Below are 22767 nucleotides of genomic sequence, written 5' to 3' on the forward strand. Positions count from 1 at the left end.
CCGAAACTCTCGTCCCCGTGAAATACGGGATTGATTTCTCGTATTTCACATGAAGGGAGTGTGTCTTGTTGGTCAGCTAAAGTACTGGTGAAATGAATGTAGCCAAAAAGGTTTTATAGAAGCAAACGAGAAACATTTTGAAACGGTAAATGAAAAGATGTATTGAACAAGTGCAGGTAGTACATCCATCCTTCTTGATCCCATGTGGTGGTGTCCCAGCTGAGTGTTTTAGAAGAGGCTGACTGTTCCTCTGCTCTCTCCCGCCCGTCCTCTACCTTGCAGGCGTTCACTGTGAGATCAACATAGACGACTGCAACCCCTTCACAGACCCCGTCACCAACGAGCCCAAGTGCTTCAACAAGGGGAAGTGTGTGGACAGGGTGGGAGGTTACCACTGTATCTGTCCCGCCGGCTACGTAGGGGAGCGCTGTGAGGGTGACGTCAACGAGTGCCTGTCCAACCCATGTGACACCCGCGGGACACACAACTGCGTCCAGCTCACCAACAACTACCGCTGTGATTGCCGTACCGGATATACAGGTAACATATATATAACAATCAGACATGTTGGCTCTGACTGGAGAGTGACTGGAGAGTGACTGGGGAGTGGGGTTGGGTTTAGTTTCATGTCAATTCCAGTTGTTTCATGGGGTTTATATGGGAAAGTAAGGACAAACTGAGTTAATTAAGTCGGACATTTTTCTGTCTTTTTCGAGACAAATCATTGTCCTTGCAGGAGAAATCCCAACAGTAAAAAAAAGAATATACCACCTCTTCACTGTTTTCCTATAGTATATAGCCCCAGAAGATACAGTTGAGGTCGGATGTTTACATACACCGTAGCCAAATACATTTAAACTCAGTTTTTCACAATTCCTGACATTTAATCCTAGTAAAAATACCCTGTCTTAGGTCAGTTAGGATCACCACTTTATTTTAAGAATATGAAATGTCAGAATAATAGTATATTTATTTATTATATATGTATTTTATTTCACCTTTATTTAACCAGGTAGGCTAGTTGAGAACAAGTTCTCATTTACAACTGCGACCTGGCCAAGATAAAGCAAAGGAGTGCGACAAAAACAACAACACAGAGTTACACATGGGATAAACAAACGTACAGTCAATAACACAATAGAAAAATAAAAATCTATATACAGTGTGTACAAATGTAGATTAGGAAGGTAAGGCAATCAATAGGCCATAGTGGCGAAATAATTACAATTAAGCATTAACACTGGAGTGATAGATGCGCAGATGATGATGTGCAAGTAGAGATACTGGGGTGCAAAAGAGCAAAAATAAAAACAATATGGGGATGAGGTAGTTGGGTGGGCTATTTACCGATGAGCTGTGTACAGGTGCAGTGATCGGTAAGCTGCTCTGACAGCTGATTTATTTCAGCTTTTATTTCTTTCATCACATTCCCAGTGGGTCAGAAGTTTACATACACTCAATTAGTATTTGGTAGCATTGCCTTTAAATTGTTTAACTTGGGTCAAATGTTTCGGGTAGCCTTCCACAAGCTTCCCACAATAAGTTGGGTGAATTTTGGCCCATTCCTCCTGACACTGGTGTAACTGGTGTAACTGGCCTCCTTGCTCGCACACGCTTTTTCAGTTCTGCCCACAAATGTTCTATAGTATTGAGGTCAGGGCTTTGTGATGGCCACTCCAATAGTCTAACGATTGTCGTCGGGAGAAGGAGAGGAGGACCAAAGTGCAGCGTGGTACGTATCCATAATACTTTTAATAAAGATGAGCACGCGAACAAAAACAACAAAACGACCAACAAACATTTACATTACATTTAAGTCATTTAGCAGACGCTCTTATCCAGAGCGACTTACAAATTGGTGCATTCACCTTATGATATCCAGTGGAACAACCACTTTACAATAGTGCGTCTAAATCTTTTAAGGGGGGGGGGGGGGTTAGAAGGATTACTTTATCCTATCCTAGGTATTCCTTAAAGAGGTGGGGTTTCAGGTGTCTCCGGAAGGTGGTGATTGACTCCGCTGACCTGGCGTCGTGAGGGAGTTTGTTCCACCATTGGGGTGCCAGAGCAGCGAACAGTTTTGACTGGGCTGAGCGGGAACTGTACTTCCTCAGAGGTAGGGAGTCGAGCAGGCCAGAGGTGGATGAACGCAGTGCCCTTGTTTGGGTGTAGGGCCTGATCAGAGCCTGAAGGTACGGAGGTGCCGTTCCCCTCACAGCTCCGTAGGCAAGCACCATGGTCTTGTAGCGGATGCGAGCTTCAACTGGAAGCCAGTGGAGAGAGCGGAGGAGCGGGGTGACGTGAGAGAACTTGGGAAGGTTGAACACCAGACGGGCTGCGGCGTTCTGGATGAGTTGTAGGGGTTTAATGGCACAGGCAGGGAGCCCAGACAACAGCGAGTTGCAGTAATCCAGACGGGAGATGACAAGTGCCTGGATTAGGACCTGCGCCGCTTCCTGTGTGAGGCAGGGTCGTACTCTGCGAATGTTGTAGAGCATGAACGTACAGGAACGGGTCACCGCCTTGATGTTAGTTGAGAACGACAGGGTGTTGTCCAGGATCACGCCAAGGTTCTTAGCACTCTGGGAGGAGGACACAATGGAGTTGTCAACCGTGATGGCGAGATCATGGAACGGGCAGTCCTTCCCCGGGAGGAAGAGCAGCTCCGTCTTGCCGAGGTTCAGCTTGAGGTGGTGATCCGTCATCCACACTGATATGTCTGCCAGACATGCAGAGATGCGATTCGCCACCTGGTTATCAGAAGGGGGAAAGGAGAAGATTAATTGTGTGTCGTCTGCATAGCAATGATAGGAGAGACCATGTGAGGATATGACAGAGCCAAGTGACTTGGTGTATAGCGAGAATAGGAGAGGGCCTAGAACAGAGCCCTGGGGGACACCAGTGGTGAGAGCACGTGGTGCGGAGACAGATTCTCGCCACGCCACCTGGTAGGAGCGACCTGTCAGGTAGGACGCAATCCAAGCGTGGGCCGCGCCGGAGATGCCCAACTCGGAGAGGGTGGAGAGGAGGATCTGATGGTTCACAGTATCAAAGGCAGCCGATAGGTCTAGAAGGATGAGAGCAGAGGAGAGAGAGTTAGCTTTAGCAGTGCAGAGCGCCTCCGTGACACAGAGAAGAGCAGTCTCAGTTGAATGACTAGTCTTGAAACCTGACTGATTTGGATCAAGAAGGTCATTCTGAGAGAGATAGCAGGAGAGCTGGCCAAGGACGGCACGTTCAAGAGTTTTGGAGAGAAAAGAAAGAAGGGATACTGGTCTGTAGTTGTTGACATCGGAGGGATCGAGTGTAGGTTTTTTCAGAAGGAGTGCAACTCTCGCTCTCTTGAAGACGGAAGGGACGTAGCCAGCGGTCAAGGATGAGTTGATGAGCGAGGTGAGGTAAGGGAGGAGGTCTCCGGAAATGGTCTGGAGAAGAGAGGAGGGGATAGGGTCAAGCGGGCAGGTTGTTGGGCGACCGGCCGTCACAAGACGCGAGATTTCATCTGGAGAGAGAGGGGAGAAAGAGGTCAAAGCACAGGGTAGGGCAGTGTGAGCAGAACCAGCGGTGTCGTTTGACTTAGCAAACAGTTCTGAAAGGTGCAACAAACACTAAACAGAAAATAACCACCCACAACTCAAAGTGGGAAAACAGGATACCTAAGTATGGTTCTCAATCAGAGACAACGATTGACAGCTGCCTCTGATTGGGAACCATACCAGGCCAAACACAATAGAAATAAAAAATATAGACATACAAACATAGAATGCCCACCCACATCACACCCTGACCAAACAAAAAATAGAAACATACAAAGCAATCTTTGGTCAGGGCGTGACAAATAGCTTGACTTTGTTGTCCTTAAGCCATTTTGCCACAACTTTGGAAGTATGCTTGGGGTCATTGTCCATTTGGAAGAACCATTTGCGACTAAGCTTTAACGTCCTGACTGATGTCTTGACATGTTGCTTCAATATATCCAATAAATTTTCCTCCCTCATAATGCCGTCTATTTTGTGAAGTGCACCAGTCCCTCCTGCAGCAAAGCACCCCCGCAACATGATGCTGCCACCCCCGTGCTTCACGGTTGGGATGGTGTTCTTCGGCTTGCAAGCCTCCCCCTTTTTCCTCCAAACATAACGATGGTCATTATGGCCAAACAGTTCTATTTTTGTTTCATCAGACCACAGGACATTTCTCCAAAAAGTACCATCTTTGTCCCCATGTGTAGTTGCAAACCGTAGTCTGGCTTTTTTATGGCGGTTTTGGAGCAGTGGCTTCTTCCTTGCTGAGCGGCCTTTTAGGTTATGTTGACATAGGACTCGTTTTACTGTGGATATAGATACTTTTGTAGCTGTTTCCTCCAGCATCTTCACAAGGTCCTTTGCTGTTGTTCTGGGATTGATTTGCACTTTTCACACCAAAGTACGTTCATTTCTAGGAGACAGAACTCGTCTCCTTCCTGAGCGGTATGATGGCTGAGTGGTCCCATGGTGTTTATACTTGCGTACTATTGTTTGTACAGATGAACGTGGTACCTTCAGGCATTTGGAAATTGCTCCCAAGGATGATCCAGACTTGTGGTCTACAATGTTTTTTTCTGAGGTCTTGGCTGATTTCTTTTGATTTTCCCATGATGTCAAGCAAAGAGGCACTGAGTTTGAAGTTAGGCCTTAAAATACATCCACGGATACACCTCCAATTGACTCAAATGATTGACTCAAATCAGAAGCTTCTAAAGCCATGACATAATTTTCTGGAATTTTCCAAACTGTTTGAAGGCACAGTCAACTTAGTGTATGTAAACTTCTGACCCACTGGAATTGTGATATTATAAGTGAAATAATCTGTCTGTAAACAATTGTTGGAAAAATTACTTGTGTCATGCACAAAGTAGATGTCTTAACCGACTTGCCAAAAGTATAGTTTGAGTGGTTGAAAAACGAGTTTTAATAACTCCAACCTAATTGTATGTAAACTTCCGACTTCAACTGGAAGTATTTACTCTGTATGGCATTAAATGTTAACCTGTGATTGGCTTATTGATAAGGGGATTCAGTCCTTGATGTAACTATATCTCTCTGTGACCCTACAGGCCAGCGTTGTGACACAGTGTTTGACGGCTGTAAGAGCAAACCCTGTCGTAACGGAGGGACATGTGCCGTAGCCAGCAACACTCCTCACGGCTTCATCTGCAAGTGTCCACCTGTAAGTTCACACACAACTAAGGCTGCCGGCATATTATACTGCATACAAGACGCATACTGTATATAAAGACATTGAGCAGATGTATTACACTGTGTTGTCATTCATTAAATGTACTGTAATAGTAGTACTAGTAGTATTAGATTGACACATTTGCTCTCCTTCCCCTCTACAGGGCTACACTGGCTCTACCTGTGAGTACGATGCCCACTCATGTGGGAGTCTCCACTGCCGTAATGGTGGCACCTGCATCTCCGGACACAAGAGCCCCAAGTGTCTCTGTCCCTCCTCGTTCACGGGGCCAGAGTGTGAATACCCTACAGACAGCCCCTGTAACACCAACCCCTGCTACAACGGGGGAACCTGTGAGTACAGCTCAGAGGCTCCATACTACCACTGCGTATGCCCCACCAACTTCAACGGCCTGCTATGTCACATCCTGGACTACAGCTTCCTGGGTGGGTTCGGCCGTGACATCACGCCCCCGCCAGAGGTGGAGGTGAGCTGTGAGATCCCCCAGTGTGAGGAAAGAAAGGGGAACAAGTTCTGTGATACCTTGTGTAACAACCACGCGTGTGGCTGGGACGGGGGCGACTGCTCGCTCAACTTCAACGACCCGTGGAAGAACTGCACGTCGTCCCTGCAGTGCTGGCGTTACTTCAATGACGGGAAGTGTGACGAGCAGTGCAACAACGCCGGCTGTCTCTACGATGGCTTTGACTGTCAGAACCTGGAGGGCCAGTGCAAGTGAGTGTCATCAGGGTCTAAACACTGAATACTAGCTAAGGGGAGGCCAGTCCACATGGAGAGCTACTGGCTATGCAGGGTTCAGCTCCAGACCTTCTATAACTCACCTGATTCAGCTAATGCTGTAGAGAATAGAGGAAGAATAAAGGCTGAGTAGAGATACAAGCTTTTCTTTCATCATTATACATCCCATTAAAAGTCATACTGAATGATACTCTAATCTCTTGTCTCTCCAGCCCTCTGTACGACCAGTACTGTAAAGACCACTATGCGGACGGCCACTGTGACCAGGGCTGCAACAACGCTGAGTGTGAGTGGGATGGTCTGGACTGTGCTAACAACATGCCAGAGAAGCTGGCGGTGGGCCGCCTGGTCATCGTGGTGCACATCATGCCCGACCAGCTCCGGAACAACTCGCTTGGCTTCCTGCGCGAGCTGAGCCGCGTTCTCCACACCAACGTGGTGTTCCGGCAGGACTCCAAGGGAGAGATGATGATCTACCCGTACTACGGCAGTGAGCAGGAGCTGAACAAACACAACATAAAGCGCTCAGTGGGTTGGACAGAGATCCCTGGCACCATGCTCAGCTCCATGAGGAATAGCCTGTATACTATAGCCAGTGGAAACAGACGCAGACGCAGGGAGCTGGACCCCATGCTGATCAAAGGGTAAGGATTAGAAAAATGTTCTGGAAACAATCCTCATTTGGAATCTGGATTTCAGCTGAATGTTCATGCAAACCTCATATTGTCATGAATGTGAAATGTGAAAGTCAAGCTAGGACTAAGTATTTGTTGTGGAAAGTAAACTGGCCTTCCATATCTTTAGTTTTCCATCACAATAGATGATTATATAACAAATATATCAGTGTCTGGCTTTCTAAGAACTTCTGGTAGTTTTGTGAGAACAGAAACCATTGTGCTCTTCTACTTTCTCTCTGGGCTTTAGATCAGGTCTAATGTGTATAATATGACTCTGTCCTCCACAGCTCCATAGTGTACCTGGAGATTGACAACCGCCAGTGCTTTCAGCAGTCCACAGAGTGCTTCCAGAGTGCCACTGATGTAGCAGCCTTCCTGGGGGCCCTGGCCTCCAGTGGAAACCTCAATATTCCCTACATCATAGAGGCTGTTCACAGTGAGTTTCTATCTTCTTCCATGTTAACAGTCACTAACAGGGTACTGCTGCAACACCCAAGGTTTGCATCCCTAATGCTTCTTTAATCATACCTCAGCCCTACACACACACACACACACACACTCACACACACACACACACACTGATGGTATTCATCCCCTAGGTCTTAACCCTCCAACACCACAAAAGGGTGATATGGTGTTCTTTGAGTGTGTATTTCATTCAACAATGGAACAAATGTACTAGTGAATCACATGGACTAAACAATCAATGCAGTAGTCTGTGTGTAAATCCAATGGCTTCAGGCTCCAAAATGGTTAATTGCCGTAAATCAACTCATCCAGCCCCCTACCCAATCCACATACCATTCTAACACACACACACACACACACACACACACACACACACACACACACACACACACACACACACACACACACACACACACACACACACACACGCACACGCACACACACACTTCATCCTACAGTGTAAGTCTGCTGCAACCTTCAGCTTGCTGAATGTAATACCAGGACTTTATGCATCTCTAAGGGTTTGGGTTGGGAGAGTTTATCATTTCAAAATCGTTAGTAAAAAAAAAAGAGAAGAAAAATTGATCGGGAGTGTGCTAGAAGTTGGGAGTCTTTGTTATCTTGAAAATCCTAATAAATCCTTAGTCTTTACAGCTTAAAGCGCGTGCAGTAATTTGAAGTTCATTAATCCCTCCCTTTTTTTCCCCTTAAAGAAGAAATGGTAGAGTTGTCTCCTGGTACCCTGGGCTGAGAGGGGAGAGGAGGTGGTGGTGGTTTTTCATTTTTTTTATCTCTAGCTCTATTTGATGAAAAGTGGTTAGCAATTCTGATTATTACAGAAAAGGAACAACCTTGTTTTACAAACGGCGCTCATCATTCCTGTTGTAGCTCTGGCCGTGGAATACTAGGCTCCAGGAGGGGGTTTTACTAGACTAGAGGAGCTGGACTATCAGTCCTCCTCAGACCAATCCAGCGCCTGCCTGCCTGGCTGGGTTCTCAGGCTGCGCCGCTGTCCGCCTTACCATGTTGTCCTTTCCCACTCCAGGTGAGGTTGACCCCCAGCCTCCGTCTGAGCTTTACCCCATCTACGCGGTCCTGGCTGGGCTGGCCCTCCTGGCTTTCGTGGGTGTGGGGATGGTCGCCTCACGGAAGCGTCGTCGCGAGCACGGCCAGTTGTGGTTCCCGGAGGGCTTCAAGATCAGTGAGCCCAACAAGAAGAAGAGGAGGGAGCCGGTGGGGGAGGATTCAGTGGGATTGAAGTAAGTGTCCCAGGTTTCCATGCGCCACCACATTGTTTTCCCACCATGGGTCTTAGTTTGCTTGTCGTGGGTTTGGTCATAGCAGGGTGTGGAACGGTGAAGAGAGTTTATGGGACTGAGGGATGTAGCTGGCGATGAGAAAGAGGGGGGACGGGGTTTGTTTGGATCATTAATGATAATAATACATCAGGTATAGGTAACGTGCGCATTAATTGACTTATCGGAGCGATAGGGGTTGGGGGGGGTCAATCAATGCTTTTATTTCGGTGTTGGTGCACTACCACTGAGGAAGAGTGCTCAGCTGGGATAGTTAGCTAGCTCACTTTTGCTGTATCAGGATTTTCAATGGGATTTCTCTCGGATCACAGGCCACTGAAAAACCTCTCGGACATATCACTGATGGACGACAACCAGAATGAATGGGGAGAAGAGGAGCCTTCGGACACCAAGCGCTTTAGGGTAAGAAGTCTAACTACATCACATACTGGCATTTGGAGAGAAAGGCGGGAATAAGAGTAGAACATGGATTTATAAAGAAATACCTATAGAGAAATAATAAGAAAAGATCTTCAGTCAGAGATTTTCTCTTTATCATCATTATAATAGTCTTCAAATATCACTAGATTCAAGTTTTTGTTTAAATATTTGTGCATTTACATAGGCTATTTAATTAGCTTTAACTTAATATCCACCAATGTTTAGATATAGAAAATATAGTCTCCTTTGTGTTGGTTTTTGGTTTTATTGTCCTGAATGTCAGCATTTTAGTAAGTAAAAGTTGGTTAGTTAAACGTTAGGTTGCAAATAGCTTTGAGCTGAAATGCTTTGGTTGCGGTTTGAGCTAATTGACTGTCCATCTGCCCCTGATCTGGTTCCAGCAGTTTGAGGAGCAGGCGATACTGGACCTGGATGGCCAGACAGACCACCGCCAGTGGACCCAGCAGCACCTGGACGCAGCTGATCTCCGTATCCCCTCCATCGCCCCCACACCCCCTCAGGGCGAGATCGAGAATGACTGCATGGACGTCAACGTACGGGGACCAGGTGTGTACACAACCACTCGGTTCATTGTTAGGGAATTTAGGACAGATTTTAACTGTGAACTTCATACCCCTCCTATTTCCCTTCTGACATGTATTATTAAATGTCATGAAATTACATGACAATATTTGTGGTGAATACAGAATGTTTGACCATTTAACTTGTAGAATATTGTACCATTTAATCAGTTGCCTGGTGTGTAGGACTTGTAAAATGGTTATGTGGAATTGGTTAATTCTGCCCCAGCTGCAGTGCACAGGTCAAGACTAAATATTTTTGAACGGCACATTTCAGTTGTCAATACTGGTGTAGAGTTAGAAAGATGAGAGGTGTACATAATTATGAGTCATTGGAAGTGGCAGGGTACATTTAGATAAAAAGATAAACAATTATTTTATAATGATTCACATATTAGCATAACTCATACTTTTAATTACTCATTAAATTAAGTAATTAACATAGTTATTCCTATTTCATTGTATTACCTAAAATCTTGCTTTGTAAAGAAGTTAAACAAAACTGTCTTAACATCATGTTTTAAGGTATTTTTCTGCCTCCTCAAATATTAGTTGTTTGATTTACACCTTATCTGAGTGAGCAATAGCAAGGGGGCGAGACAGAGAGAGCATGTGTGTGGGAGCAGCTAAAGCCTTGTGTCCTCAGGGTAAGGGGATCCAGATCAAAGCATGCAGCTAGAAGCCCTGAACCCAGGGGAAAACTCCCTTCCAGATTAATGCTTACATCCATCATTGGACCATTAATAGGTCTTTCTTGTCATATGCTTTATTAATAAAACCAATAACAGAACAAAAATAAAGAACACACTTTTATTGAGAGCCAAACCCCCTGAAGAGTGTTTAAGAAATCTAAAGTAAGGCACTCTTCAACAGTAGAGCACAACACACTCTCCTTCACCAATCAATGAGCCTGAATCAACCAAATCTGTGAGATCTGGGGGCTTGCTATTCTTTTGAAGAGGAGAAACCCATCCAAGTCGACTGTCTGAGCCTCCTCTCAGAGATGATAATGCTCAGTTTTCCATCTGCCTAGGTTTACCAAAGCTCTGTGTCTTCCTGCAGCTCCCCAATGCCTAGCTTGATCAGAATCCGTTATCGAAAAGAGAGCTGTGATGATTCACCCAGACAAAAGCATCAAATTCTCATTAGATTTGTTTGTTACTTTGTTTAGTCTTATGCTGACCCTGCGCTAGTGCACTGGACTGTCAATGCTGAGGTGTGGTCAACTCCCCTGGTAATAAAGTATGGTCTCTCCCTCCCTCCCTCCTCTCCATCCAGATGGCTTCACCCCCCTGATGATCGCCTCCTGTAGCGGTGGAGGTCTGGAAACAGGAAACAGCGAGGAGGAGGAAGACGCCTCTGCCAACGTGATCAGTGATTTCATTTACCAGGGTGCTAACCTCCACAGTCAGACAGACCGCACAGGGGAGACCGCCCTTCATCTCGCTGCCCGCTACGCCCGCTCTGATGCTGCCAAGCGTCTTCTGGAGGCCAGTGCAGATGCCAACATCCAGGACAACATGGGCAAGACCCCGTTACACGCTGCCGTGGCCGCTGATGCGCAGGGCGTCTTCCAGGTAGGGGGTCAAATGCAGATACATTTTTGTTCTTGTGTAGCAAAGAGATCTACTGTATTGGATTGGTAATGTGCCCTTGCTTCCTTAGTATCTCTAAAGATAATCTCATACGACAGGGATCATCAACTAGATTTCTGGAGCAGATGGTCGGGGGGCCGGAACATAATTACTAATCATTTGTGGATTGCAAATTGACCGCAAGAAGCCCAAACAGATACATTATTTGAATAAAACATAATAACTTCAAGATTTCCTTGCATTTGTATACGATCATGTTTATCTCTATTATGCATGGGAATACTTGGGAACAGATTTCCAAAATTAAAATCACTGATTTCCTGGTGTTTTTACAGACTTTTTTTTTGTTGCTCAGATAACCTGTTGGTCCAAATAAAACCACAGCGGGCCTCAAGTTGGGTAATCCTGTCATACAAGGTTAACCAACTCATTGTATCTTTCTGTAGATTTTGATCAGGAATCGTGCCACAGACCTGGATGCCCGCATGCACGATGGCACCACCCCTCTGATCCTGGCAGCCCGCCTGGCAGTGGAGGGCATGGTGGAGGAGCTCATCAACTGCCATGCTGACGTCAACGCTATCGATGACTTTGGTAGGGCTCATATCTCAATGCTGAATCTCTATGGGCTTCATCGCCTCATCGTATTCTTTCAATCAGAGCTAGAGGTGAAGCACATTCAATCCACGAATTAAATCAAACAAGGAATTTGTCATTGGAAATGGGCAGAAGATAAGATAAAGTCCATGTGCTTTTACAAAATGTTTTCATTTTAGACAGGCATGGGTTGTGTACTGAACGTGTTTTTCTGCCTGCCTCGCTCTCACCAGGCAAATCTGCTCTGCACTGGGCAGCAGCAGTGAACAACATTGAAGCAGCTACCGTACTACTGAAGAATGGAGCCAACAAGGACATGCAGAACAACAAGGTAAGGAATCTTTGCTGCCTGATGGAACACAATATAATACAATATTTCTGTAAGCTACATTCCTTCAACATTTAAGCTTTATTTATACAGGTTATTGTCACTGAGATAAAATCTCTTTAGCAAGACAGAGCTGTCTATCTGTGGTCCACTGTAAACACATTTCTCTCTGTTTGTCTGTGTGTCTGCCTCAGGAGGAGACCCCTCTGTTCCTTGCTGCAAGGGAAGGAAGCTACGAGACGGCCAAGGTCCTGCTGGAGCACTTTGCTAACCGCGAGATAACTGATCACATGGACCGGCTGCCCCGAGACATAGCGCAAGAGAGGATGCACCATGACATTGTCCGTCTCATGGACGAGTACAACCTGGTCCGCAGCCCGCCCATGCACAGCCATGGCCATGGAGGCTCCATGGGCACCACTCTGTCCCCCCCTCTCTGCTCCCCCAACAGCTACTTGGGCAGCATGAAGCCCTTGGTCCAGAGCAAGAAGGCCCGCAAGCACAGCGCCAAGGGCATCGGCTGCAAGGACGGCAAGGACATGAAGAACAAGAAGAAAACCTCCCAGGATGGGAAGGGAGGAAGTCTGTTGGACAGCTCAGCTGTTCTGTCCCCCGTGGACTCCCTGGAGTCTCCACACGGGTATATCTCTGACGTGGCGTCCCCTTCCATGATGACGTCCCCCTTCCAGCAGTCCCCGTCCATGTCACTCAACCACCTCCAGGGGATGTCCGACCCCCATATGGGGGTCAACCACATGGGTATGCCCAACAAGCAGGAGCTAGCGCGCATGCAGTTTGACCCGCTTCCGCCCCGTCTCACCCACCTTCCGTTATCAGGCTCCAACTGCTCTGGGGGCATGAACGGCCAGTGTGATTGGCTCTCCAGGATGCACGCCAGCATGGGCCAGCCCGGACAGTTCAACCCCATGAGGGCTGGTCCTGTCGGGGGGCAGGGCGGTCTGCACCAAGGAAGCGGGCAGCACGGCATGATGACCTCTCTCCACACCGGGCTTCCCACCACCAGCCTGTCCCAGATGTTGAGCTACCAGGGCCTGCAGAACACCCGGCTGGCCTCGCAGCCCCACCCCATGCAGCAGGTCCAACAGCAGATGCAGATGCAGCACCAACAGAACCTACAACAGCAGCTCCAACAGCAGCAACAGAGCATCCAGCTGCAGCACCAGAACTCTAGCACTGGCAGCAGTGGCCATGCCAGCAACCAGAACTTCATCAGCACCGAGCTGAGTGGCTCAGAGATCCAGCAGGGCACAGGGAACCAGGGCTCCATACCCATCCACACCATCCTGCCCCAGGAGACCCAGATCATGAGCCAGAACCTGCCCAGCACCCAGTACCTCACCCCTCCCTCCCAGCACAGCTACTCCGGCCCCATGGACAACACCCCCAACCACCAGCTACAGGTCCCCGACCACCCCTTTCTGACCCCCTCCCCCGGGTCTCCCGACCAATGGTCCAGCTCATCCCCGCATTCTAACATGTCTGACTGGTCGGAGGGCATCTCAAGTCCACCAACCAGCAGCATGCAGTCTCAGATCGGACATATCCCCGATCAGTTCAAGTAGAGAGTTTGCATTGCTTTGCCAAATGGACTGATGGATATTTTTGTATGAAAAGGCACTCTTGAGAAAACAAAACAAAATATCAGAGCTATGGACTGATTTGACCCAAAGCTCTTTTATATGCTTTTATACTAACAGTAAGAATTACCTATGTTTAATTCCTTCTCGTATTATTTATTAATGTCTTATTTATACCTTTTCTTCCGCCTGCTTACATAAACGTGTGATCCAAGGTGTCAGGCCATAGTCAGAGCAGAGGTGAAACTTGTAGGGATACTGTAGCTTTGCTTATTTTTTATATGTAGTGCTTTTGTCTGCAGTATACTGAGTTATTCAGATGTACACTGGGTATTTATTTGTTTAGAAATTTTGCCTTTTCATTTTCGCCAGATTTTTCATCAAACTCTTGTTTATATTTTTAAAATCTTAAATCCAGTGTTATTTCAATTTGTGTTTTGAGTTTTGTTAAATATTCAAGAACATTGCATTTATTTGCTGACAGAGCAAACCGTCATAAGAATAATTCATATTTTTCTCAGCTGTGGTCAGTATGAATAAATTATCTTATTTCAGTACGCAGTTTCCATGTTCACATTTCAAACAGGTCTTCTGACCAAAAGCAAGAATCTGCTAAATAAAGTGCTAGAGTTATAAGTAGTTCTTGGATCAATGCAGCATAAGCCTCTTGATTGGATTGTCTGTATGTGTCTGTGTGGCGCTGCGTTTATATGTGTTGGGGGAATGGTAAGGTAATGCACAGTATAACGCCAGCTTGGAGATTGACAGTTAATACAGTAGAACAGGCTTGAGTCTATATGTCCTGTGTCCCTTAGTCGTTCATGAAATGGTCAAGATGTTATTCTAAATGATTATTTGGAAATTAACTTTCCCTCTCCCTCCAATTGTTTGAGCCTTTGGCTTGTTTTGTTTCAATGTAAATATGAATATGTATTTCCTTTGTAAGCAGGATTTTGTTTCAGAAATCTTAAGTCTTAAGAATTCCATTTGGATAAGAGGTTTCACAATGATCCACAGTAATAAAAAAATACATACAGAACATGTATTTGACTTTGTATCACTGAGGAAGAGATCTGAAAGGTGTATACAAACAACATAAATATAAGAGATGTTTTAAGCCCTTACAGATAAATAATAACAGAAATATTGAGGAGTTATACAATTATTATTTATTGACTGTTTCTGTGATACAGAATAATCCACAGATGATTATTTGGATGAATGTTGGATGATTTTTTTTACTCTATGTAAAAAGGAAGACTGTGGGGTGTCCTGTTTCTATAGTGTGTCCTCGCCTGATGCTTTGTGAGATGCTGTGAATGGTATAAGTTCTCAATTTGTTCATTCAAACCCAAGGCTGTAGTATCTGCAATAAAATGTTACCTTCCTGCAAAGTTTCAATTTGCATAAAATGTATTTTTCTTCCACTACCTGACTGTCAATCTGTAAAAAAAAAAAAAATCTTCATATAATAAAAGATACCAATGCGTGTCTTGATTTCAACTTGTCTTCCGTGGTCTTTGCTGTCTGAATATCAATTGACTGGAGTTAGTAGCCCCATCTTGTAAAGTATACCAAGTCTTACAGTTCTTCATTTCAAGATATCAGTTTGGTCTACAAAATCCAGTCTGTTGTAGTTGAACAATATGGACTCAGCAACCATACAAGCACAATCAAACTCAGGTGATGATATCTGATACAGAGAAACAAAAAGTGAGCGAGAGTAAGAGTACATGTGTGTGTGTTTGTGTGTGTGTGAGAGAGAGAGAGAGAGAGAGAGAGTAAGAGTACATGTGTGTGTGTTTGTGTGTGTGTGTGAGAGAGAGAGAGAGAGAGTAAGAGTACATGTGTTTGTGTGTGTGTGTGAGAGAGAGAGAGAGAGAGAGAGTAAGAGTACATGTGTGTGTGTTTGTGTGTGTGTGTGAGAGAGAGAGAGAGAGAGAGAGTAAGAGTACATGTGTGTGTGTTTCTGTGTGTGTGTGAGAGAGAGAGAGAGAGAGAGTAAGAGTACATGTGTGTGTGTTTGTGTGTGTGTGTGAGAGAGAGAGAGAGAGAGTAAGAGTACATGTGTGTGTGTTTGTGTGTGTGTGTGTGAGAGAGAGAGAGAGAGAGAGAGAGAGAGAGTAAGAGTACATGTGTGTGTGTGTGTGAGAGAGAGAGAGAGAGAGAGTAAGAGTACATGTGTGTGTGTTTGTGTGTGTGTGTGAGAGAGAGAGAGAGAGTAAGAGTACATGTGTGTGTGTGTGTGAGAGAGAGAGAGAGTAAGAGTACATGTGTGTGTGTGTGTGTGAGAGAGAGAGCGAGCGAGCGAGCGAGAGAGAAACAATCAAGACATGCCTCTAAATTGATATTGAATGTTATTAGTAGAGTTTTCATACTCAATATTAATATCTAATGAATTACAGTTGTATTCATTATGACAGACATTTACACTGTCTTAAAAGATTTGACTTTTTACCACCAACATTCACATCTAATTTATATATCTACCTATCTGGACAAATTAGTCAACAGTTATATTGTATTTTCTTGCATTTTATTCCCCATGAGAGGCTGATGCTGTAGATTCCATAATGCGATACCTTTAACAGCAATATTTAGTAGATTTTCCCCTCTAGTGTCTTTTAGAACTTCACAGCTGAGTCGAAGAACTACAACTTCCACTATGCACACGGCCAAAACGATGCTTGGGTTCAGAGGTCAATAAACAAAATCAGCTGTTAGGAAGCTATGTCATGTGATTTAGACAATTAACATTTCGAAACAGTTATTGACAGAGGCTTTCACCAACAGCCTTTTCAATATGACAAATTGTTTTTTTATTTGCGTTGTTGTCTTGCTCTCCCTCTACTCTGAGACGCAGGGGCTTACACACAGCCGTTTTCAGGTAACTTTTTTACCCAGACGTTCAGTGTTCACTGTTACTGGGGTTTACTAATGTCTGGAGCATGGCTGGTAGTATGTCTAGCTAGCTCACTTATGCAAGAGCACCCATTGCATTTCTTAAACGATGTTCATAGTTACCAAATTATATTCGTAGTACACTTGTTCATAGTTATGGCTAAGACTGTTCATAATGGCTAAGACTAGAGAGACTGCTGCTATTTCATTCACTCTAGCATGTTTATGATCTCAGATGTTACATTATAGGCATATCAGGTTTGTTCCTCTGAACATTTCATGCTTTTACATTTTTATGTCAAGATTCATGGGTACAGCACTGACCCAAAACCCCAGTTTAAAGAGAAATACTTTCCCCAAATAATGGACCACTTCAACTTCAACATTATGGGCAATGGAACCTATGAGCAACGGTACCTAATCACAGGTGAACATCCATTGTTATTGCTATTTTGCACAATTTGTGCTGGTCTCTCTTATTCAGTCCAACTTGCATGCTCACTTTTGACTGTTGCCATGCTCTGTGTCCTTCTAGATGAGTACTGGAAGAGAGGTTCTGGGCCCATCTTCTTCTACACGGGAAACGAGGGAGACATCTGGGAGTTTGCCCTGAACTCTGGATTCATCACAGAGCTGGCAGCACAGCAAAGAGCCCTGGTCATATTTGCTGAGCATGTAAGAAGAGGCCATAATGTGTCACATGTTCATGTTGAAGCTTGTGATCATGACAGAACTGGGGAAGTTACTCAACCGTATCACAGAAATAGGCTGGCCTCGTATCCACAAAGCGTCTCAGAGTAGGATTGCTGATCTAGGATAATATTGTATGGCCAGATCCTAGATCAGCACTCCTACTTTGAGACGCTTTATGGATACAGGTGTAACAGTATAACTTTAGACCGTCCCCTCGCCCCGACCCGGGCGCGAACCAGGGACCCTCTGCACACATCAACAACAGTCACCCACGAAGCATCGTTACCCATCGCTCCACAAAAGCCGCGGCCCTTGCAGAGCAAGGGGAACCACTACTTCAAGGTCTCAAAGCGAGTGACGTAACCGATTGAAACGCTAGTAGCGCGCCCCACAGCTAACTAGCTAGCCATTTCACATCCGTTACACAGGCACTAGGCTCAGATCAGTTCTCTGTTATGATTGTTTTGATACCAGACTACAGAATGTCCTTGAACAGGGCAGTCAAACACTCAAGTAGAGCTGTTAGCTATAACATGATGCATACAGTTACCTTGAATGTTTGATTCATGTTCCACTTTTCTCTCCACAGAGATACTATGGCAAATCACTCCCATTTGGCCAGGACTCGTTCAACATCCCAGAGGTTGGGTTACTGACGGTAGAACAGGCCCTAGCAGACTATGCTATCATGATCACAGAACTGAAACAGCAGCTAGGAGCCTCCGCATGTCCAGTCATTGTCTTTGGTGGAAGGTAAGAGCTTTATTACAGGCAATTGGAAACCAAATGTCTATTGAATGATTTCAGTATTAGTTTCAGTGATCTGAAATCTGTCATTTTTATTATTTGTAGCTAAATGCAAGTTCCAATTTGTTTCATGAAAAATGTTACAAAGCAAACTCTATGCTTTTAGATAAAAAAATAATTGCGGTTCCAAATGTCTTTTCCCACAATGAAGGCATAATATTTTCTTTACATATCCAATTAATTCCCAATTCTGTTCTTCCAAAGTATCAGACAGAATCTCAATGAGACAATGACATCATCAACTTCAGTAGAGATAAAGAGTCCAGTCTCTCATACAAAGGTTGTCTTCTCTCTCTCTCTCCTTCAGTTATGGAGGAATGTTGTCAGTCTACATGAGACTGAGGTACCCAAACATTGTAGCAGGGGCTCTGGCTGCCAGCGCTCCCATCCTGTCTACTGCAGGGATGGGGGAATCAAAACAGTTTTTCCAGGATGTCACATCCGTAAGTTCAAATTTACAGTAGATAGTCTCACATTAGCTGGTCTGTTTTGTCCCTTGATTGTAGTGACCAAAGTTCTAGGTTTTCTACATTCTTGATTTTTACATTTCTCTGTTAACATTACCCAATGTTTTTTTTATGTGTGTGTAGGATTTTGAGAACTATGCCCCAGAGTGTAGGGATGCTGTAAGAGGGGCGTTCCAGAGGCTGCAAGACCTGGCTCAAATGGAAGGTAAAGTCTGCATGTGTAGCAAATGGGGATCTGTGAAACTCACTCCTCAGCCTGAAGTGTCTCTACTTGCGCTGCTGAACAGCTAGATTTTCTGTGGCACGACTTAATATGCTTTAGATGGGGGGGTCACGTGTGTTTGCGAGGCAGAGGTCCTCGGTTCGAGCCTTGGTATGTGCCGAATCAGGAGGAAGCGATATTAGCTAAGCAAGCTGCGTGACATCCTTTACACATGCACCGACGCGCCGAGTCTAGGTCCAAAAGGCTTCTCAACAGCTTCTACCCCCAAGCCATAAGAGTCCTGAACAGCTAATCAAATGGCTACCCAGACTATTTGCATCCCCACCCCCCTGTTTTTTTATGCCGCTGCTATTCTTTGTTTATTATCTATGCATAGTCACTTTAACTCTACCTAAATGTACATATTACCTCAATTACCTCAACTAACCGGTATATATAGCCTTGCTATTGTTATTTTACTGCTGCTCTTGAAATGATTTGTTACTTTTATTTATTTATTTATTTCTTATGTTTTACTTAACACGTATTTTTCTTAAAACTGCATTGTTGGTTAAGCGCTTGTAAGTAAGAATTTCACTGTAAGTACTACACCTGTTGTATTTGGCACATGTAACAAATACAATTTGAAAAGCCCCTGTAGAAATGGGTTCATCATTTGAATGTGCCTTTACAAAGTATTAATGTCATCACTGATACGTATAGGGTTGTATGTCACTGTAAAAGCACTGTGATTTTCCATCATTACAGTAATGCTCGTCGTCTCCTTTGCATGTTTGTCCAACATCAGACTATGGCCGTATCCAGTCAGCGTTCTCCCTGTGCAAGACTCCATCCTCGTATAAGGACATCCACCAGCTGAATGGGCTCTTACGTAATGCCTTCACCCTCATGGCCATGCTGGACTACCCCTACAGCACCCACTTCATGGGTAGCATGCCTGCCAACCCAGTCAAGGTACTGTTGGTCACAGATAACAACTCATTGGGATTTCAGCTCTACTATGTTGTTCAACCCAGAACTCTATGTGCTTGTAGGTGGCCTGTGACACCATGTTGGGTGGAGCTGATTTGCTGCATGCCCTAAAAGACACTGCAGGTAAGTAGGCGAGAGGGCTGCCCAGTGAGTTCTCCATGAGTCCTGGGGTTCTGCCAGTTGACTTTTGTATCATTGAGGCATTTCATATCAGTTTCCACTAGAGGGTGCTCCTCCTACACATCCCCCAGCTGCTCCTCAGGCAGAATCACTATAAACCATATACCCAATCAACCCAGAAATTCCTTTATAATTGATGCTCTGTATAGCAGGTGCTCACATTTCCATATGAAGATGCAATGTTAGGTCTACCAGCAACTGGCATGTTGTAATATGTTGTTGATGTAATGCCAAATCTCCTACAGGAATAGTGTACAACTCTACAGGAGATCTGACCTGCTTTGACCTCTACACCCTGTATGTGGAATGTGCTGACCCAACTGGCTGTGGACTGGGCTTCAATAGCCTGGCCTGGGACTACCAGGTACAGTATACATCACCAAGCTATTACCATTTGTTCTTTGCTCATCAAGTTGGAAAACTAAGCAGAGCTACTGAAAATGGAATAATTATGGAAATGTTTGCAATTTTTTCTCACAAAGACTGATGTCTTCTCTTTCAGGCCTGCACAGAGATTGAGATGTGCTATGAGAGCAACAATGTGAGTGACATGTTCCCTCCTATACCCTTCACTGAGAAACACAGGGAACAATACTGCTCCAAGCGCTGGGGGGTGATCCCCCGACCTGGCTGGCTCAAAACCCAGTTTTGGGGTGATGGTAAGAGCTGCCCCCCTAATCACCACAGCTACAGATGCTAACTACGTACATCTTAAATAATTGATTTTGTTAGTGCTGCTCTGCTCATCTGAAATTCCCATACAGTACACAGGGCTTGCTTCTTGAACCCTTATTACCATTTAGCAGATGCTTTTGTCCAAAGCGACTTAGTTATGCGTGCATACATTTCTTGTATGAATGGCCCCAGCGGGAATCAAACCATACAATCCTGGCATTACAAGCTCTATGCTCTACCAATGTAGCCATACAGGGCCACCCTTGTCTGCTTGATATTTCCATAGTTTCCTCAGTGATGTTTTGTTCTTTATGTTTCTGGTTGTCTCGATCAGCCCTCTCCACGGCCAGCAACATCATTTTCTCCAATGGAGATCTGGACCCATGGGCAAATGGAGGGGTAAGATCTGAATCAAATGTATTTGAGTGCTACTTTTCTAAACCCTCACAATTGAAATGCTATTCATCAGTGGCTGTGTTTACACAGGCAGCCCAATTCTGATATTTTTGCCACTAGTTGGTCTTTTGACCAATCAAATATCAGAATTGGCTGCCTGTCTAAACATAGCCAGTGATATATTCAGTCTGTCTCACTTGTAAGATTGTTGTTCTGTAGGTGAGAAAGTCCTTGAGCTCATCGTTGATTGCAATCAACATCTCAGAGGGGGCTCACCATTTGGACCTGAGGTGAGAGAACTTATGATTAGAAATTTCACTTGACTTTCTTCCACTCAACTACTGTGAATTCACAGTGTGCTATATTAGTCTCTTATACAGTATCACCACATGGGAATGGCTGCATTTCAATGCTAATGTTATTTCCCCAGAGAGGCCAATGATGCTGATCCAGCATCAGTTATAAAGGCCCGTAAGATGGAGTCAGACACCATCGCCCAGTGGGTGAAAATGGAGAAGGAGAGATGAAATGCCTTCGACATGGATTTTAATGATCGACAGCGACAGTTGTAAAAGGTTGTTCAATAAAGTATTTTAATCTTGACATTTATACAAATTTAAAGCAGGTCCATAGTTTTATTGTAAACCAAGTGACATTGTGGCACATTTTGTAAGTTCATGATTTAGACAGTTTTATAGACCCAGAACCAAACACTGGTCCCATTAGCCCCCAGCTCTTGGTTTTAGCATGTTCATTCCCAAGTTGAAAACCAGTTCAGTCAACATGGGTGTACTACTTTCCAGCTGAGTCACTGATGTTGCAGGGTCATAACACAGGGTGTCCCAAAATACACAGTATTGCAAATGACACAGGCGCATAGTTTCATTGAAATGCGGATTCTCACCAATTTGAAATTGATTGCAATAAAAATAATTGATTCAATCAGATCCGCTTTAGCCGACATCAGCATAGGTGGTGTCAGAGGTGGAACTGCACTAGAGCTGTCATATCCACAAGCGGCTCCTGGCATTATACTTAAATCGGACGTCGCATTAAGTGAAAGCCCATATAGCCGTGTTTACAAGTTGAAACACTGGAATGTGAGATGTAATCTACACCTCCATTAGGCTGCTAAAAATCCTCATTTTGTTGAATGATTTTCAATTTCAGTGTTTCTTTATAGCCTATACTTTCTCGGTCTGAATTTCTAACAGGAGTAGGACGGGTGTGGCTTTGTGACAATGATCAAGGCAGCTACTCACCAATTTGACACCTCCGACATGCCAAAACATCAGCTATGGTGATGTTGGCTATCACCGGTTAACACAATCTGATTGAATCTAGGCCTTATTTTCCCTTGAGGTCCCAGTTGGGTAGGCTTATTTCATATGGTATTAGTGGTTTGAAATAAAATAGTTCTCCACAGCTTGTGGGCTGAGTGAGTCAGAGCAGCTGGATTTAATCCACATCGTGGCAGATTCGTGCTAAAATGTAAAGGTCATTTGCGATTAAGCCGACATGCAGCGATTACGTGAATGCGGGAACATTGCCTTTAAATTTCTATCGTGCTATAAGACGGATCTTCCGCGATACGGATTGAATCCAGCCCTTAACCATGAATCTCTCTGACCTTGGTTAGCAGGCAGCAGCTGACTTCAGATGCTGTATCAAAATCTCCCACTAGCATTTCATTTACATTGTTATAAAATAGGGAAATGGCTTATTTTGTCATTCTTAACAGAATGATGAATGTAGATAATTCCAGATTCCAGTTATTTTAATAACTAGGATATCTTTGTAGAAAAGTTTCGGATCCATCTGAAGGATTTTTAAAAAAGGAATCAGAAATGAGCAGCAGTATATTAACTGATCAGAGACGTGAAAAAGGGATCGGAAGCAG

The 22767-nt window shown here is 44.6% G+C and overlaps 2 protein-coding genes across 2 annotated transcripts in view; both read left to right on the top strand.

The window, feature by feature from the left end:
- Positions 1-15056, top strand: part of LOC120058119 (neurogenic locus notch homolog protein 1-like) — a 63073-nt gene extending 48017 nt beyond the window's left edge. The window contains exons 23-34 of the mRNA XM_039006622.1: positions 283-540; positions 5093-5205; positions 5378-5949; positions 6186-6617; positions 6938-7086; positions 8164-8377; positions 8746-8836; positions 9259-9421; positions 10714-11012; positions 11477-11624; positions 11861-11958; positions 12150-15056. Of these exons, the coding sequence (XP_038862550.1) occupies positions 283-540; positions 5093-5205; positions 5378-5949; positions 6186-6617; positions 6938-7086; positions 8164-8377; positions 8746-8836; positions 9259-9421; positions 10714-11012; positions 11477-11624; positions 11861-11958; positions 12150-13538 (3926 nt within the window). The 3' untranslated portion in view covers positions 13539-15056. The remainder of the gene's footprint in view (positions 1-282; positions 541-5092; positions 5206-5377; positions 5950-6185; positions 6618-6937; positions 7087-8163; positions 8378-8745; positions 8837-9258; positions 9422-10713; positions 11013-11476; positions 11625-11860; positions 11959-12149) is intronic.
- A 1201-nt stretch (positions 15057-16257) lies between these two features.
- Positions 16258-21492, top strand: dpp7 (dipeptidyl-peptidase 7). Its single transcript, XM_039006744.1, has 13 exons — positions 16258-16440; positions 16758-16881; positions 16990-17129; positions 17737-17900; positions 18262-18397; positions 18545-18626; positions 19432-19598; positions 19679-19739; positions 20042-20160; positions 20299-20455; positions 20806-20870; positions 21087-21157; positions 21298-21492. The coding sequence occupies exons 1-13, from the start codon at positions 16357-16359 to the stop codon at positions 21392-21394; spliced, it is 1467 nt and encodes a 488-aa protein (XP_038862672.1). The 5' UTR covers positions 16258-16356; the 3' UTR covers positions 21395-21492.
- Positions 21493-22767: the final 1275 nt, after the last annotated feature.

The sequence above is a fragment of the Salvelinus namaycush genome, chromosome 1 (assembly GCF_016432855.1).
Source record: "Salvelinus namaycush isolate Seneca chromosome 1, SaNama_1.0, whole genome shotgun sequence".
Taxonomy (NCBI): Eukaryota; Metazoa; Chordata; class Actinopteri; order Salmoniformes; family Salmonidae; genus Salvelinus; species Salvelinus namaycush.

Coding starts and splice junctions, on each gene's coding strand:
- dpp7 (XM_039006744.1), top strand. CDS start 16,357: ATGACAAATTGTTTTTTTATTTGCGTTGTTGTCTTGCTCTCCCTCTAC. Junction 18,398..18,544: donor TTTTCCAGGATGTCACATCC/GTAAGTTCAAAT, acceptor ATGTGTGTGTAG/GATTTTGAGAACTATGCCCC. Junction 19,599..19,678: donor TGCCTGCCAACCCAGTCAAG/GTACTGTTGGTC, acceptor ATGTGCTTGTAG/GTGGCCTGTGACACCATGTT.